Below are 16,184 nucleotides of genomic sequence, written 5' to 3' on the forward strand. Positions count from 1 at the left end.
CTTTTTCACAGATGTGATAGAATGCTTGAGTTCCTTCCTTTTTGCCATTTCGAACTGCATTTATACATTTGTGTCTTGTGGAAGCTGTAGTGGGATGACGGTTAATGTATTCTGTGATATTGTGTGGTTGAGTAGGGGACATTTTATTTTCCAGTCATGTGACTGGCTTGGTTCATCTTAGGTAAAGCGAATATATTTATATATTGTTTAAGGGTTGATTATAACCAGTAATGATACAACTAGTATTGCATGATCTCCTTTGCTATTTAGGCTTTTTGATCCATATCACCTGCCCTGACCATGTGAAGGTCTGGCCACACGAATGACTTTGTATATATATATATATATATATATATATACTGCTCAAAAAAATAAAGGGAACACTTAAACAACACAATGTAACTCCAAGTCAATCACACTTCTGTGAAATCAAACTGTCCACTTAGGAAGCAACACTGATTGACAATCAATTTCACATGCTGTTGTGCAAATGGAATAGACAACAGGTGGGAATTATAGGCAATTAGCAAGACACCCCCAATAAAGGAGTTGTTCTGCAGGTGGTGACCACAGACCACTTCTCAGTTCCTATGCTTTCTGGCTGATGTTTTGGTCTCTTTTGAAAGCTGGCGGTGCTTTCACTCTAGTGGTAGCATGAGACGGAGTCTACAACCCACACAAGTGGCTCAGGTAGTGCAGCTCATCCAGGATGGCACATCAATGCGAGCTGTGGCAAGAAGGTTTGCTGTGTCTGTCAGCGTAGTGTCCAGAGCATGGAGGCGCTACCAGGAGACAGGCCAGTACATCAGGAGACGTGGAGGAGGCCGTAGGAGGGCAACAACCCAGCAGCAGGACCGCTACCTCTGCCTTTGTGCAAGGAGGAACAGGAGGAGCACTGCCAGAGCCCTACAAAATGACCTCCAGCAAGCCACAAATGTGCATGTGTCTACTCAAACGATCAGAAACAGACTCCATGAGGGTAGTATGAGGGCCCAACATCCACAGGTGGGGGTTGTGCTTACAGCCCAACACCATGCAGGACGTTTGGCATTTGCCAGAGAACACCAAGATTGGCAAATTCGCCACTGGCACCCTGTGCTCTTCACAGATGAAAGCAGGTTCTCACTGAGCACATGTGACAGACGTGACAGAGTCTGGAGACGCCAAGGAGAACGTTCTGCTGCCTGCAACATCCTCCAGCATGACCGGTTTGGCAGTGGGTCAGTAATGGTGTGGGGTGGCATTTCTCTGGGGGGGGCCGCACAGCCCTCCATGTGCTCGCCAGAGGTAGCCTGACTGCCATTAGGTACCGAGATGAGATCCTCAGACCCCTTGTGAGACCATATGCTGGTGCGGTTGGCCCTGGGTTCCTCCTAATGCAAGACAATGCTAGACCTCATGTGGCTGGAGTGTGTCAGTAGTTCCTGCAAGAAGAAGGCATTGATGCTATGGACTGGCCCGCCCGTTCCCCAGACCTGAATCCAATTGAGCACATCTGGGACATCATGTCTCGCTCCATCCACCAACGCCACATTGCACCACAGACTGTCCAGGAGTTGGCGGATACTTTAGTTCAGGTCTGGGAGGAGATCCCTCAGGAGACCATCCGTCACCTCATCAGGAGCATGCCCAGGCATTGTAGGGAGGTCATGCAGGCACGTGGAGGCCACACACACTACTGAGCCTCATTTTGACTTGTTTTAAGGACATTACATCAAAGTTGGATCAGCCTGTAGTGTGTTTTTCCACTTTAATTTTGAGTGTGACTCCAAATCCAGACCTCCATGGGTTAATAAATTTTATTTCCATTGATAATTTTTGTGTGATTTTGTTGTCAGCACATTCAACTATGTAAAGAACAAAGTATTTAATAAGAATATTTCATTCATTCAGATCTAGGATGTGTTATTTTAGTGTTCCCTTTATTTTTTTGAGCAGTGTGTATATATATATATATATATATATATATATATATATATACACAGAATGGTAGAACCCAGCGCCTTCTGTGTTGTGCAAACGCCAAGTATAAATTAAATAATAATATGCGTACCGCATCCCATGTAAATATCAAGCGTGTAGTTTATATCGTATTTACATGGGATGCGGTACGCATATTATTATTTAATTTCCACTTGGAGTTTGCACAACACAGAAGGCGCTGGGTTCTACCATTCTGTATATTTTATCTAATTGGACTTTTGAAATAGAGTCCACACGAGAGGACCTTTTTAGCAGCCCCCTGAATAGGGGAAGTGTTGTTGAACTTTTTATTTAAAAATATACCAGTCTTGTTATCTAGGTAGCAGCGCTATTTGCACCATTGTTTTATACATATATATATATATATATATATACAGATAAAATGTGGACTCAGCACTCGTTCACTTGTAATTGATTAAATGAATTAGATCCACATCTGTGGCCACAATAGATATGATATATTTTCTCCTAATATGCTGATCACTAAAAGTCCTCCTTAAATTTTCCTGGACTGCAGCTCTCCCTCGTTCTGTGTCCCCGGAACTCCTCGGGTAAATGGATCTAGCAAAAAAATGTGAAGAGGGGGCGCTTCATAGTGTAAAACCGTTTTATTCAAAAAACTCTCAGACACAGACAGTACTTTGAGATATCAAGACTCGTACCGCAAATAAACCAGGGTGGGCTTGTTACCACATGATACATTCAATATAGGGGGTCATTCCGAGTTGTTCGCTCTGTAAATTTTTTCGCATCGCAGCGATTTTCCGCTTAGTGCGCATGCGCAATGTTCGCACTGCGACTGCGCCAAGTAAATTTGCTATGCAGTTAGGAATTTTACTCACGGTTTTTTCTTCGTTCTGGTGATCGTAATGTGATTGACAGGAAGTGGGTGTTTCTGGGCGGAAACAGGCCGTTTTATGGGTGTGTGTGAAAAAACGCTACCGTTTCTGGGAAAAACGCGGGAGTGGCTGGAGAAACGGAGGAGTGTCTGGGCGAACGCTGGGTGTGTTTGTGACGTCAAACCAGGAACGACAAGCACTGAACTGATCGCAGATGCCGAGTAAGTCTGGAGCTACTCAGAAACTGCTAAGAGAGGTCTAATCGCAATATTGCGAATACGTCGTTCGCAATTTTAAGAAGCTAAGATTCACCCCCAGTAGGCGGCGACTTAGCGTGAGCAAATCTGCTAAAAGCAGCTTGCGAGCGAACAACTCGGAATGACCCCCCATAGCTCCCGGCATACCCCGAATATATATATATATATGTATATATATACAGGGCTTAAAGTGGCCCTGGAGAGGTGGTGGAACTCATTTACCCATGTTGTCCAACAGACACAGCGTTTGTGAGTACCAGGAGGAGTGGGCTGTAGATGGAGGAGGACCATGGAGCCACCAGGACCTGAGGAAGGGGGAAGTGGCTGCAGCTCATCAGCAACACATCTATTGATGTAGGTGATGGGGCAGGTTTTTCTTTTGGAATTACTATGCAGGGAAATGGAGGTGGTGGAACTAGTTCCCCCTACCATTAGAGGTGGTGGAACTCAGTTCCACCTCGTTCCCCCTCACTTTAACCCCTGTATATATATAGTCTGAATATTGATGGATGTGTGTAACCTCAAGTAATGTCTGAGAATTACTTGTCTGAAATTGATAAAGGAGTACAGTTATTAAGCATGCTTTTCAAAGACGCTGGGTGGTCTCGTCTGCTGGTTTACAAGGGCAATAATATTAAATACTACAGACATGTTGTATATTTAATATTATTGCCCTTTTAAATCCAGAGGATAAAACTGCTGAAAATGCTGTGACTCTGAAAAGTTCCGCTTACTATATTTACCTCCACATCTCTAACCTGCATCAAGCTAGATCGGATGTGTGTCCTGATTTTCCTTTCTTTACCTCTCCCCCTCAGACTCTCCACCTCCCTACAGAACTTCAAATGGGCTCTTAAGACCCACTTCTTTACCAAACCCAGCCAAATCTCATCCTAACCCCCTGTCCCATGCTTGGTCTACCCCATCTGTGTCACCCCTGTCCGTCTGCCCCTCCCCTTTGGAATGTAAGCTCTCACGAGTAGGGCCCTCTTCCCTCATGTACTTATCCTTTTCTTACTTTAATAATCCTCAACTGCCCAAATCATGCAGTTTTTTTGGCCACCTTGAAACTTATCTCTATGACGTCTACTGGTGTAGTCATGCTTAGTTACCCTGTTCTCAGTAGCGGCTCTTGCCACGGGCAAGCAGGCTTTTTGCCCGGGGCGCCACCGCCGCTGTGACAATAGCCGCTACTCCTGATCCCGACTCTCCCCTGCTGCAGCAGGCGCTGTGGGCTGTGTGGACGCCCGCTGCAGCCGGATCCACTGACAGACACTAGAGGTCATAATTGACGTCGCTCCCATAGAGAGGAGCCGGCGGCCGGAGACAGAGGACAGTGCAGCAGCGGTCCGGAAGAAGGAACGGGGCTGGTATTGGTTTTTTTTTGGGTGTTTGCAAGCAGCACTCCTACAGGGGTCACAACTACTGGGGGCACTACTACAGGGGGCACAGCTACTGGGAGCAAATCAACTGGGGGCACAGCTACTGGGGACAAATCAACTGGGGGCACCGCTACAGGGGGCATAACTACAGGGGTCACATCTACTGGGAGCACTGCTACAGGTGGCAAAGCTACTTGGGGCAAATCTACCGGGGGCTCAGCTACTGGGGGCACAGCTACAAGGGGCATAGCTACTGGGGGCACAGCTGCTGGGGATACAGCTACAGGGGGCACAGCTACAGGGGGCACAGCTGCTGGGGTACAGGTACTGGGGGCACATCTACTGGGGGCACAGCTACAGGGGGGGCACAAGTACAGGGGGATAACTGCTCCTTCCCTATGAAGAAGCCACTCCCCTATTTTTGGGCTCTATTTTACCTGGTGGGGCACCACAGGAAACTTTTGCCCAAGGTCTAGAACCGGCCCTGCCAGTTCTTGTCCTATATTGTCTTCAACTGTAAGTCCCTGTTTTCCTGTTTTGATTATGTGCATATGTACTCTGTAATTGGGCGATGCGGAACCCTTGTGGCGCCATATAAATAAAGGATAATAATAATAATAATAGTAATAATAAATACTTTATGTTTTACAAAAACATGTTTTTCTGATAATTATCCAGGTTTTCACTAGGCATTTTCTATGCATACTTACTTTTCTGTTAACCTATTGTGTCAGACTGTAAGGAGCCCCCCAGAACCTATGATCACAATGATATACAGTAGACAACAGTATTTACTTTAGTAATAATTGTTTTTGATGTTTCTATTGACAGAAGGTTGCTCGTCATGTGCCGCTGCTGGCTATACTAAAGATAATCCCTCAGTGGTTGGCGCTGCTTCTCCTGCGGTCTGGTCTGCTGTACAGAGTGTCTTCCATATTCCAGCTAGCAGAGTCCAGTCACCAGGATGTTGTGGAAACCCTGACCAGCAATAAAGAGCTACAGACTGTCTTCAGCTATCTATTCTACGGTTAGTGAGAACATCTGTACTGCTACACAGGGGCATAAGTTCATACCAAGTGCCTGGAGGCAAAATAGAAGGTGGTGCTACTCCCAGTGGCTCTGTCTTGCACATGTGCTGACGTCCCTGCGACTTGCCAATGGTACATCTGGAAAAATACATTTCCTAATTGCAGTTAACTGTGGTGATAAGCAATCGTTTTCTGGTGCTGGCTGCAAATGATAATAAATAGAGCCCTGAGGAGGGGGGGGGGGGATTGTTTATCAAAGCTCAGAAAGAGATAAAACTGTGAGAGATAAAGTACCAGCCAATCAGCTTCTACCTTACATTTTACAGGCTGTGTTTGAAACAGGAGCGGGTTGTTTGATACATTATCTCTCACACTTTTCTCTCTCTCCAAGCTGATAAAAAAAAATCCTAAAAGTTTTATGATAATTAGTGAATTTCCTTAAAACAACAACTGCTCTCCTTTCTTTCATGATATAAGAGAGCTGTAGCCACGGCCGAACCTAGGGTTTTTGTCACCAGGGGCAAGGCAGTCACTTGGAGCCCCCCTTAACCACCCCACACCCCCCCCCCCCCCACCCAAAAAAATAAATTTACAAAAACAAACAAACCCTGTCAGACTTAAATAATCAGATTATCACATTTTTTGAAAAAAAGGGGATACTATTGCACAATATTCCCCTATGTGCCCCAAATGCTCTAAGTGTCACATGCCGCTTTTTATACTGCAATTTAGATTTTGGTATGAATACGCCCCATCCAAATCTAAATCTTTCAGTCTCTGCACATGTTATATCTGCCCCAGCAGCAGTGCAACATTGATTTGCCCATTAGAGGAAGATTTTGCTTTTGCAATCAACCTTTAATTAGGCCCTATGTCTTAACACTTCATCACTGCACTTCATTCCCCTATCCACTGCACTACATCACTATACTACATCCCCTATAAGCTGAACTACATCACTACACAACATGTCCCTATACACTGCACTACAGACCCTTTATGCTACACTCCATCACTACACTACATCCCCTTACTGTATATGCTACACCACATCAGTGCACTACATGGCCCTATATACTGTATAGGTTTTTTGTTTTTTTTAAACCCTGCTTCTCTGTAACTCCTCTGCACCCCCTAGAATCCTGCACCCAGGGCACATGCCCCCTTAGCCCATTCAAACACCCCCCATTAGTTGCGGCCCTGCTGTAGCTCACAATACAGTATACACTGGGGGACTGCAAAGGGGGTTTGTGAACCTGTATAGCCATCAGCAGTGACTGTAGCATGGCAAATCACTATGAAATGAGTGGAGAAAGATCTGTCCTAGTTTAGCAGCCACCTCTGTCTTTCTTTCTTGGTGTCCCTTTGACAGCTGGAGCCCAGTGGCCATTGCCTCCAGTGTCTCTGGGAGTTATGTCACTGCTGCTACATTGTACCCCTGATAATGACTTAACATGGAACATACTTTGGGGCAGATGTACTAAGAGACAGATACAGTGGAGAGAGATAAAGTACAAGCCAATCAGCTTCTATCATTTTTCAAACACAGCCTGCAACATGCAGGGACATAGAGAGCCCTGATACTGTAATGGGGGCTTTATTGGCTTCAATAGGTTGCGCATCTATGCCCCCCCCCCCCCCCCAAAAAAAAAAAAATTAATTAATAAATGATTAATTTCAGGCCCTTTATTCAAGCTTGCTTGGAAGTGGGTCCCTCCTCCTCGGCCGGCGGTGGCGCCATCTTCCCAGTGACATTTGGAAGATGGTGCATTGTGCACTAGAGAGCAAAGACTCTGGCACAGTGCAAGAGCCTTTTCTTTCAATGTGTGGCGGCCATCTTCCCGAAGTTGACACTGAAAAGATGGCGCTGCCCAGCACCGGCCAGCAGTAAGTATATTCGGGGAGGTGGTCCCCGGTCCCCCCAGGCCCCTCAACCAGCCCGGGTAATTAGTCCCCGCTCCCCTCCTCTCTCCGCGCCACTGGTAAGATGGCAGTTAAAAGCTGATTGGCTGGTACTTTATCTCTCACCACCTTATCTCTCTTCTAGACTTAGTACATCTCACCCAAACTAGCAATACAGGAGGCAATCAATATGCCGGCTGTCAGGATCACTGCAGTCAGGATACCGACACCGGAATCCCAACAGCCCACAATGCCGACAGTCGGAATACCGGCTAACAGGAGCTATTCCCACTTGTGGGTGTCCAAGACACCCATAGAGTGGGAACAGATCCTGTGGCGAGCACAGCGAGGCCGCAAGGAGACTCGTAGAGCTTGCCCCACTACCAGCATTCTGGCGGGCGGGATGTTGCTGTCAGGATACATATGTATTCCAGCAATACATATGTGCACCAAATAATGGCAAAAAAAGTCACAGGAATCCACACTGGAGTGATGATGAGCAAAGCTTAGGCATGGACCGGTGCTGATAAACCTGTGGATCCTGTTTTTATATCATTTAATGTTCAAAAACATCATTATATTCATATTTTAGTGCCTTCCACATTCATAAAAAAATGAAGTGATTTCTATTTACTGACTCTCGACTTTATTCCCTGTGTGCCTCTACTTTACCTTATTGTAAATCTATACCAACCAGTGACTAAACCTATGTGGTAATTAAGTAGTTTACTGATGCCTAGATTATGTGATTGATAAATCAATTAGTGAGGACAAGGCATGAGACTTTGTAACTGCAATTAAAGTAAGAGGGTTATTTACTGTAAATGTTAATGCCAAACCTACATGTAGAGCTGTGGGCCTGACATTGACTCTAATCACAAATAGACGTAGAGTAATGTAACTAATCCCCCCCCAAGCCCCCCTCCCCCAACACACACACTCTCTGTTTTCCTGGACCAATTGGAATACTAACTGCTTTGCAGAGTTGTCAGACAGGCAATGATTAGACAATAATGGCTGTCTAGGCAACAGCTATTCCACGTGCAGCTGGAGTAACTCTAAAACTACATTTTAATGGTCATAGAATGTTCTTAGTTTACCACAAGGATTATTTATGAACTGCAGAAAATGTTCATACTCTGTTGTTTCTATAATTGTCCCACTTCACGGACGTGTGCGGCTAGCACATTACAAGATATTCATCCATTTTCTCTGCCCCTGGAAATCGATCTCTGTACCTACTGTACTTGTGTGGGTTTGCTCTTCCCCGTGAAAATGCTCATGGTAGAAGGAGAAAATAAAAAAAGTATTACTGCAGAATCTAACCAGCTACATTTTAGTACAGTCATTTCGGTCATCTATACGTTTATATTTGTCTCCTACAATACTGGTCAATTTATAATTTATTGGATACCAGGAGTGTCTTGTAACGTGTCACTTTTGTGTGTTTCAAGTTTTTTGTGTAGTAGCTTCTAGAACTGTACAGGTCTGTAAAAGTGCAGCAGCAGGATACTTTAAGTATAGGATGAGACCTTTCTGCCCAGTCAGAGGTGGGGCAAAATGAACTTTGCACTTTCACTAATGAATAAACAGAAGAGAAAGAAACTCTAGTTTTTTTGGGGGGCACTCATTGAAAGATATTGTCACATAAAATATAACTTTAAATTCTAACATTTAAAATAATCTACCACAAGACAAGACAGAGACATAAATGTATACACATAAAAACCCGAAACCACACATATAATTCTGTGTGGAATTTAATAATTTCACATTGGGAGATAGGTACAACTAATTGGGTGTCACCTATAATTGATAATTGGGTATAAAATAGGGCTGATTAAGTGTCAATTAATCTACAGTATCAATGTAAAATGCTGTAGACACCACAGTCAATTGTTAGTTCAAATGATCAATGTGAACGATTATACATGCCATACCAAAAATTGCCCAAATCACACGCTCAGCTCCGTGTGAATTTTTAGATAGTATCACATATGGCAGTGAATAAGGCTGGTTGAGTGTCAATCAATTCATAATATCAGTGTAAAAAGATATTACGCCCGCCCGCCTCAGACAGCTGTTTCGCTTGAGCTTCCTCAAGCGAAACAGCTGTCTGAGGTGGGCGTCCATCCATGTGTTAGTTGGGGCGCAGCACACCCAGTGCAGTGCATTTGTATTGCAGACTTCTATAACCTCATCCACTCTCAGGTATCTCTGTATCTTTTTGAGTGACACATTGCGGGACCGCATGGTGTGTGGCGAATTCTGCAATACCTATTGGCATCAGGATCGTCACTACCATTAGGGTCCCAGCACTATCACCTGACTATTCTTCATTAGCACTATGGGGCGAACAGGAGAGTAACGCTCACCTTGCACCAATGTTTTACACATGCAGGGAAGCAGCTTACTCTCAGTGAGAATTTAGTGCACTTTACTTACTTGCTGATTAACTATATTTTTGACTCTATTCTATGCTCTCTCATTGTTAATGAGGACTCTTCAGACCCCCTGCGCTGATACATCAGGGTGTCTGGGGTTATCTTTTCAAAAGCAGAAGCATCCTACCTGTTTCTAACCCTTAGGTGTAGTTGAGGTACGCTCATTCACTGTATAATGCATGTCACACAGTCAACAGCAGCTGCCTCGCTGCATTGATAATAGGTGTGCCTTTTCCCCTTTTTTTCTCTCTGCAAAAGAACATATGTGGACAATTTATGGGATTCTTTATATCCCCAGATCCATGCATTAATGATATATGAACAGTATGTGGTTTCAGGATAAGAAGTGATTGAGTAATACTACCTCTTGATTCACGGATGTAATATCACACACTGTTCATTTTATCTCACAATATTATCACAACAGTTACATGTGTGAAATGAATCTTGGATACATTGTTGTCTGAGGTTACACAGATCTATACAAATTAGATGTGGAATAGTGAGCCTTATACAAGGGATATGCCTATTCAAAATTAATATGTTACTACTGTGTGAACCTCTATACTGCACTGGGTGAATTTTTCAGTATCTGCACTGAGACAAATTTATAATACTCCTTGCTTGCAATATGGATATCTGTATCCTGTATGTCTGAATGATGCTGTATTATTTCGCAAATAACTCTATACGAGATAATATATCACGTGATTTATAGGGAGTTTTTGTTGTGGTGCCGCAAATCCTTGTTACACTGATTTAATCAATTAATGGAGATTCAACCAGCCATGGCCCTCATTCCGAGTTGTTCGCTCGCAAGCTGCTTTTAGCAGCTTTGCACATGCTAAGCCGCCGCCTACTGGGAGTGAATCTTAGCTTATCAAAATTGCGAACGAAAGATTAGCAGAATTGCGAATAGACACTTCTTAGCAGTTTCTGAGTAGCTCCAGACTTACTCGGCAACTGCGATCAGTTCAGTCAGTTTCGTTTCTGGTTTGACATCACAAACAATCCCAGTGTTCGGCCAGACACTCCTCCGTTTCTCCAGCCACTCCCGCGTTTTTCCCAGAAACGGTAGCGTTTTTTCGCACACACCCATAAAACGGCCAGTTTCCGCCCAGAAACACCCACTTCCTGTCAATCACATTACGATCACCAGAACGAAGAAAAAACCTTGTAATGCCGTGAGTAAAATACCTAACTGCATAGTAAATTTACTTGGCGCAGTCGCACTGCGGATATTGCGCATGCGCATTAGCGACTAATCGCTCCGTTGCGAGAAAAATATAACGAGCGAACAACTCGGAATGACCCCCCATATTCACTGCCAAGTGTGATACTATTTTAAAAAATCCACACAGAACTGTTGGTGTGGTTTGGGTAATTGTGGCTGTGGCATGCTAATTTATTACATTAACATTTTCAATTGTAATTGACAGTGGTGTCAGTAATTAAAATCTTTTTACACTGATATTATGAATTGATTGACACTCAACCAGCCTTATTCACTGCCATATGTGATACTATCCAAAAATTCATACGGAACTGAGCGTGTGATTTGGGCAATTTTAGGTATGGCATGTATAATCGTTCACATTGATAATTTGAGCTAACAATTGACTGTGGTGTCTACAGCATTTTACATTGATACTGTAGATTAATTGACACTTAATCAGCCCTATCTTATACCCAATTATCAATTATAGGTGACACCCAATTAGTTGTACCTATCTCCCAATGTGAAATTATTAAATTCCACACAGAATTATATGTGGGGTTTTGGGTTTTTATGTGTATACATTTATGTCTCTGTCTTGTCTTGTGGTAGATTATTTTAAATGTTAGAATTAAAAGTTATATTTTATGTGACAAAATCTTCCAATGAGTGCCCCCCAAAAAACTAGAGTTTCTTTCTCTTCTGTTTATTCTATAGACTGCTAATAAACACTTAGGGGTCCACCTCCACATGAGTTAATCTGATACCCTTTTATAGGGATAACACTACAAATTATTGTGGTATAATATTTGCTGGTTGTTTCAACCACATTATTCAACTCCTATTACCTGTGCTCAAGTTTCTCCTTCCCTCTTCCTCTCACCCTTACCTTTCCATCTATTAAACTTTCACTAATGAACCTTAGCATTTATAGCACTTAACTAACTGTTCATTATCTGAAAGATCATGACATCTCCAAGTCAGCAATGCATGCTATATACTGTACTGTAGAGAGATTGTGGGCCTAATTCAGGGATGTACAATGATTTACATACATATCTGATGTTAGATGATTTGGATTTGTACTGTTCATGCGCAGAACTGTGTCTGTGAGATTTCTCGCAGTGCCCTGTAAGCCGCAGCCTGATTGACAAGCTCTGTGTGTTTGGGGGCAGGGTGGTGGTGGCTATGGGGAGCATTTGACAAAACGGGGGGGGGGGTCAGCCCGTGTTGTAGTTGTGCCGATGCCTTGTTTTGTACTTGTACCGAGTTGTGCGTCTTCTGACATAGATTTCCTGGGCTCTGCTGCGTGATTAAACCAGGCGTTCTGCGTAACTTGAGGGTTACTCAGGTTTTCAATGTTCACACAGATTATTTGATGAGCAGCAGTGGATCCAAGAAGCCAGCAGGAGGGGTCCATTTACACAGGAAGCCTCCTGCGACATTAGCATATTGTAGCACAGATGCTGCATGCAAAGATGCAGCTGCTGTGTGTTCTACGTTCACCTCTGAATCAGCCCTATGTTTGTATGTAATTCCACAAAGGTTCTTACTGTTCTACACATATGTTGGAAGAAGAAGAGGGATCCAGTGGCTTGGTAAGATAGGATAGGCATGGCTGCAGAACCGACCACACATGCAGGTGTCATGGGGTTTAGCATATAAGAACATACATGTTATGCTGTAAGTAATATATGTGCTGGCTGGGTATCCTGAAGATCAGCAGCCCCTGTGTGTATAACAGGCGCTGTGCGGAACCCAGGCTCAGCATTAGGCTTTATTCTCATTCTAAGCCAACCCACAAACACCCATTGGCTAGTTTACCGGAAATCGGGGGACGGCACCTGTTATATACACAGCGCTGCCTATGCCCGGGATAACCAGCCAGAACATATATTACATACAACATACCATGTATGTTTATATGTGCTAAGTGACCTCCCCTGCACTGTGTGGTCGACGACCACACATCAAAAACTTTAGGGGCCACTAAAGTTTTAAAAGTTCTAGTTTGACCCTTGACTGATGTCTTGTTCATTCCTGCATTTCTCTCACACCTATCTCAGCTTGCATCTCCCCAGAATTAGCCTGTGGTTATACATTAACTCTCTTCAATTAGTTTATTGAAGTTCTGATTAAATGTCTGATAAACCAATTAATGCTGACACCAGAAATGGACATATTAACTATGTACTTTCAAAGTACACTGATGAGTGTACTTTCAAAGTACACTGACGACTGTCGGTCGGATACCAGTGTTCATGTGACCGATGTGGGAATCCTGAACAACTCAGGAGACCGGCGCACGTTTACCGACAGCCGGCATCTCGAAGGTGAATATCAGGGTTCAGGCTTAGGGTCTGAGGGGTCTGGTGGGGTAGGTTAGGCACAAGGAGGGGTGGCTAGCCACTACTCCCCAGTGGTTAACTGTAGTCAACACAACCCCACAACATAATATTAATATAAGTAAAATGTATTTTCCTATTTTCTGCAAATTAACGTCAAATATATAATACAGGTTGAACCACAATAACCTTGGACGACAATCACAGTAGTTAATAAAGTCTTCTTGGTAGTGGTATGTTGAGTCACAGCTCCTACACATGTAGTACCCCAAAATCTGGGGTACCACTGTTTATGCATAAGGTGAAGCTGATGCAAAATGGCAGCCCTGTCAATCAAACAGGACTGCTGTGAACTATATATGACCCTTCTAGCTGGACAGACACCCACAATATCATCCCAGCTAATAGGATCGACCCCTAAGCATGTAAACCCCGCATAACTAGAAACACCTGCCCTTATTGGGTGAATCCAAGCTAAGCACGGGAAGCAGTTATCCACAGACAGATCATCCCTATCCTATTTCACCGTAGTTGCTACTGTAATTAACCTTAAATTATGGGTTTACAGTACACAGAAAGACTGCTTTGTTTAATAGCCAATGTCATGTTTAATGGTTAAAGCTAGCAAGGAAATGCACGCCTATTTGATAGACTGCTAGCTTATCTGCTATCAATGAGCTGAATTGCTATTGCATACCTCCCAACTGTCCCAATTTTCGCGGGGATAGTCCTGTTTTTTTGGGACTGTCCCGCTGTCCAACACGCGGACCGCAGTGTCATGCGGTGGAGTGGGGGGCAGTTGGGGGGTTCCTGTCACTTGCAGCTCTGCTTAGATCTGTGCATGTGCACAGCATCTATTCATGGGTGGCAGTGACAGAGGGACATGCCTTTTTTCAGGAGCGCGCGTCCCTGTTGCGTGATGTTGGGAGGTATGCTATTGGCTATATATTGCATGCTTATACAGAGAGACTGCTCCATCACAGTCAATGTCATGGTGAATTAGCTGATTAAGACTCTCTGCTGATTGGTTATCAACTGCATGCAGTCACAAAGAGATGCTCTGATTTCAAAACAGATGACATGCTGAACTGTTTAATAAAGGTTAACAAATGTATATTTGGAAAATGGTTTAATTTGCCACTAATGTAGTGTTAATTTGTGTAATGGACATCAGATGCAGGATATTATTTATGTAAAGGGATAACAAATTGTTATGTGAATACTTCCGGCTTGAAGGAATCTTGGGATATTGAGCACAAGAGGAGTTTAGAACTTATCCGGTTCTACTGATCCAGTGCAGTGTGGCACTTTGCAGTAATGACGGTTGTTTTTTTTATTACTTGAAACTGGCTGATTTCTGTCAACTTTCGAGCATCATTTGTCTAATACGGGTGTCTACGTATATCATAATTGCTCTAGTGGGGCATATATTATAAGTACGTCTATGTTCCTTTGTTTACCTTTTTGTATCTATTTTACCATGGGACAAAGGGCCCTATTCAGACCTGATCGCTGTTGTATGCACTGCAATGCGCAAGCACGTCGCCAAACAGCGACAGGATGGTGCGAAAATTTTGACACACTAGAATGCCGGCGATGGACAACTATATCGTTGAACGATATAGCGTTCAAAGATATAGTGCATACACACTGAATGTCATCGTTCAACGATAACGCTCAGTGACATCACCGCTGGCATTCCCGAACATGCAGCTCAGCCTGACATTGACGGGTTGAGCTGCATGTCAGCTCAATATTGGTGAACAGGAACATGTGCGGGAGTGCGCATCATTCATCGTTCACCAATTTATCCCATACTCACTGGACGAGATAAGCCTAAAAATAAACGATAATGACATTTATGTTGTTATCGTTTATTTTTTAGGCAGAAATCGCCTACTGTGTACCCCCCCTTAAATCACACCTTGAACCTGGTTCCTTGTAAGTGCCCACACTTTGGTAACAGTAGCAATGTCCTAATTGGTTACACACATAAGTAGCCCAATGAGGCTTTCACTGTTAGTAAGAGTCAAAAAGCATCTCAAGAAAGAAAATGAAGGTGAAGGACATGGGGGTCTGTACTTGTCGTCGGACAGAGAGATAAAGAAGATGAAAATAAAGTAGCAGCCAATCAGCTCCTATCATGTTACAGGCTGGGTTTGAAAAATGAGTTAAGAGCTGGTTGGTTAATTCTTTATCTCTCTATCTCTCTCTCTTTGCACTTTATCTCTCTCCAAGACTTAGTACATAGACCCTAGGACTTTGGGCCTGATTCAGCAATGTAGGCCCACTGCCCCTAAAAAGCTGAGTGACCTGTGCCTTCCTAATCATGCTTTCCTTTTCAGGTGTCCCTCCCAATGATTCCAGCTTCATGATCAATGCCCTTCTCCTCCATCACTACAAAAGAGGGGCTTGGTACCCTCGTGGAGGGAGCAGCGAAATTGCCTTTCATATGATTCCCGTTATTGAGCGAGCTGGAGGAAGAGTACTTGTGCGGGCCCCTGTTACACGGATCCTGCTGAGCAATGGTAGAGCCACAGGTAAGAAATAAGATATGAGCTGGAGAAAAGGATGATGGGAAAACTAGAAATGGCAAATGCAGGTCCAGTGGGGACAGCTGTACTTGGCCCCATGGCTCAGAGGGACCCCTTGAAGTACTCAAAACACGGTTCAGTAGCGACTATAGTATTAACACTTTGTAAACTGGCTGCTCCGCCAGGCCGCTAAATAACTAAAAACAAACTGACCGTCCGACCGGACCACACCCACCTTCATTACCAGTCCCTTG

At 43.8% G+C, this 16,184-nt stretch overlaps 1 protein-coding gene across 1 annotated transcript in view; it reads left to right on the plus strand.

The window, feature by feature from the left end:
* The window catches only part of LOC135055626 (all-trans-retinol 13,14-reductase-like), a 60,004-nt gene that overhangs the window by 14,662 nt on the left and 29,158 nt on the right, over nucleotides 1–16,184 (plus strand). Inside the window, exons 4-5 of the mRNA XM_063959898.1 lie at nucleotides 5,293–5,488; nucleotides 15,742–15,936. Of these exons, the coding sequence (XP_063815968.1) occupies nucleotides 5,293–5,488; nucleotides 15,742–15,936 (391 nt within the window). The remainder of the gene's footprint in view (nucleotides 1–5,292; nucleotides 5,489–15,741; nucleotides 15,937–16,184) is intronic.

The sequence above is a fragment of the Pseudophryne corroboree genome, chromosome 3 (assembly GCF_028390025.1).
Source record: "Pseudophryne corroboree isolate aPseCor3 chromosome 3, aPseCor3.hap2, whole genome shotgun sequence".
Taxonomy (NCBI): Eukaryota; Metazoa; Chordata; class Amphibia; order Anura; family Myobatrachidae; genus Pseudophryne; species Pseudophryne corroboree.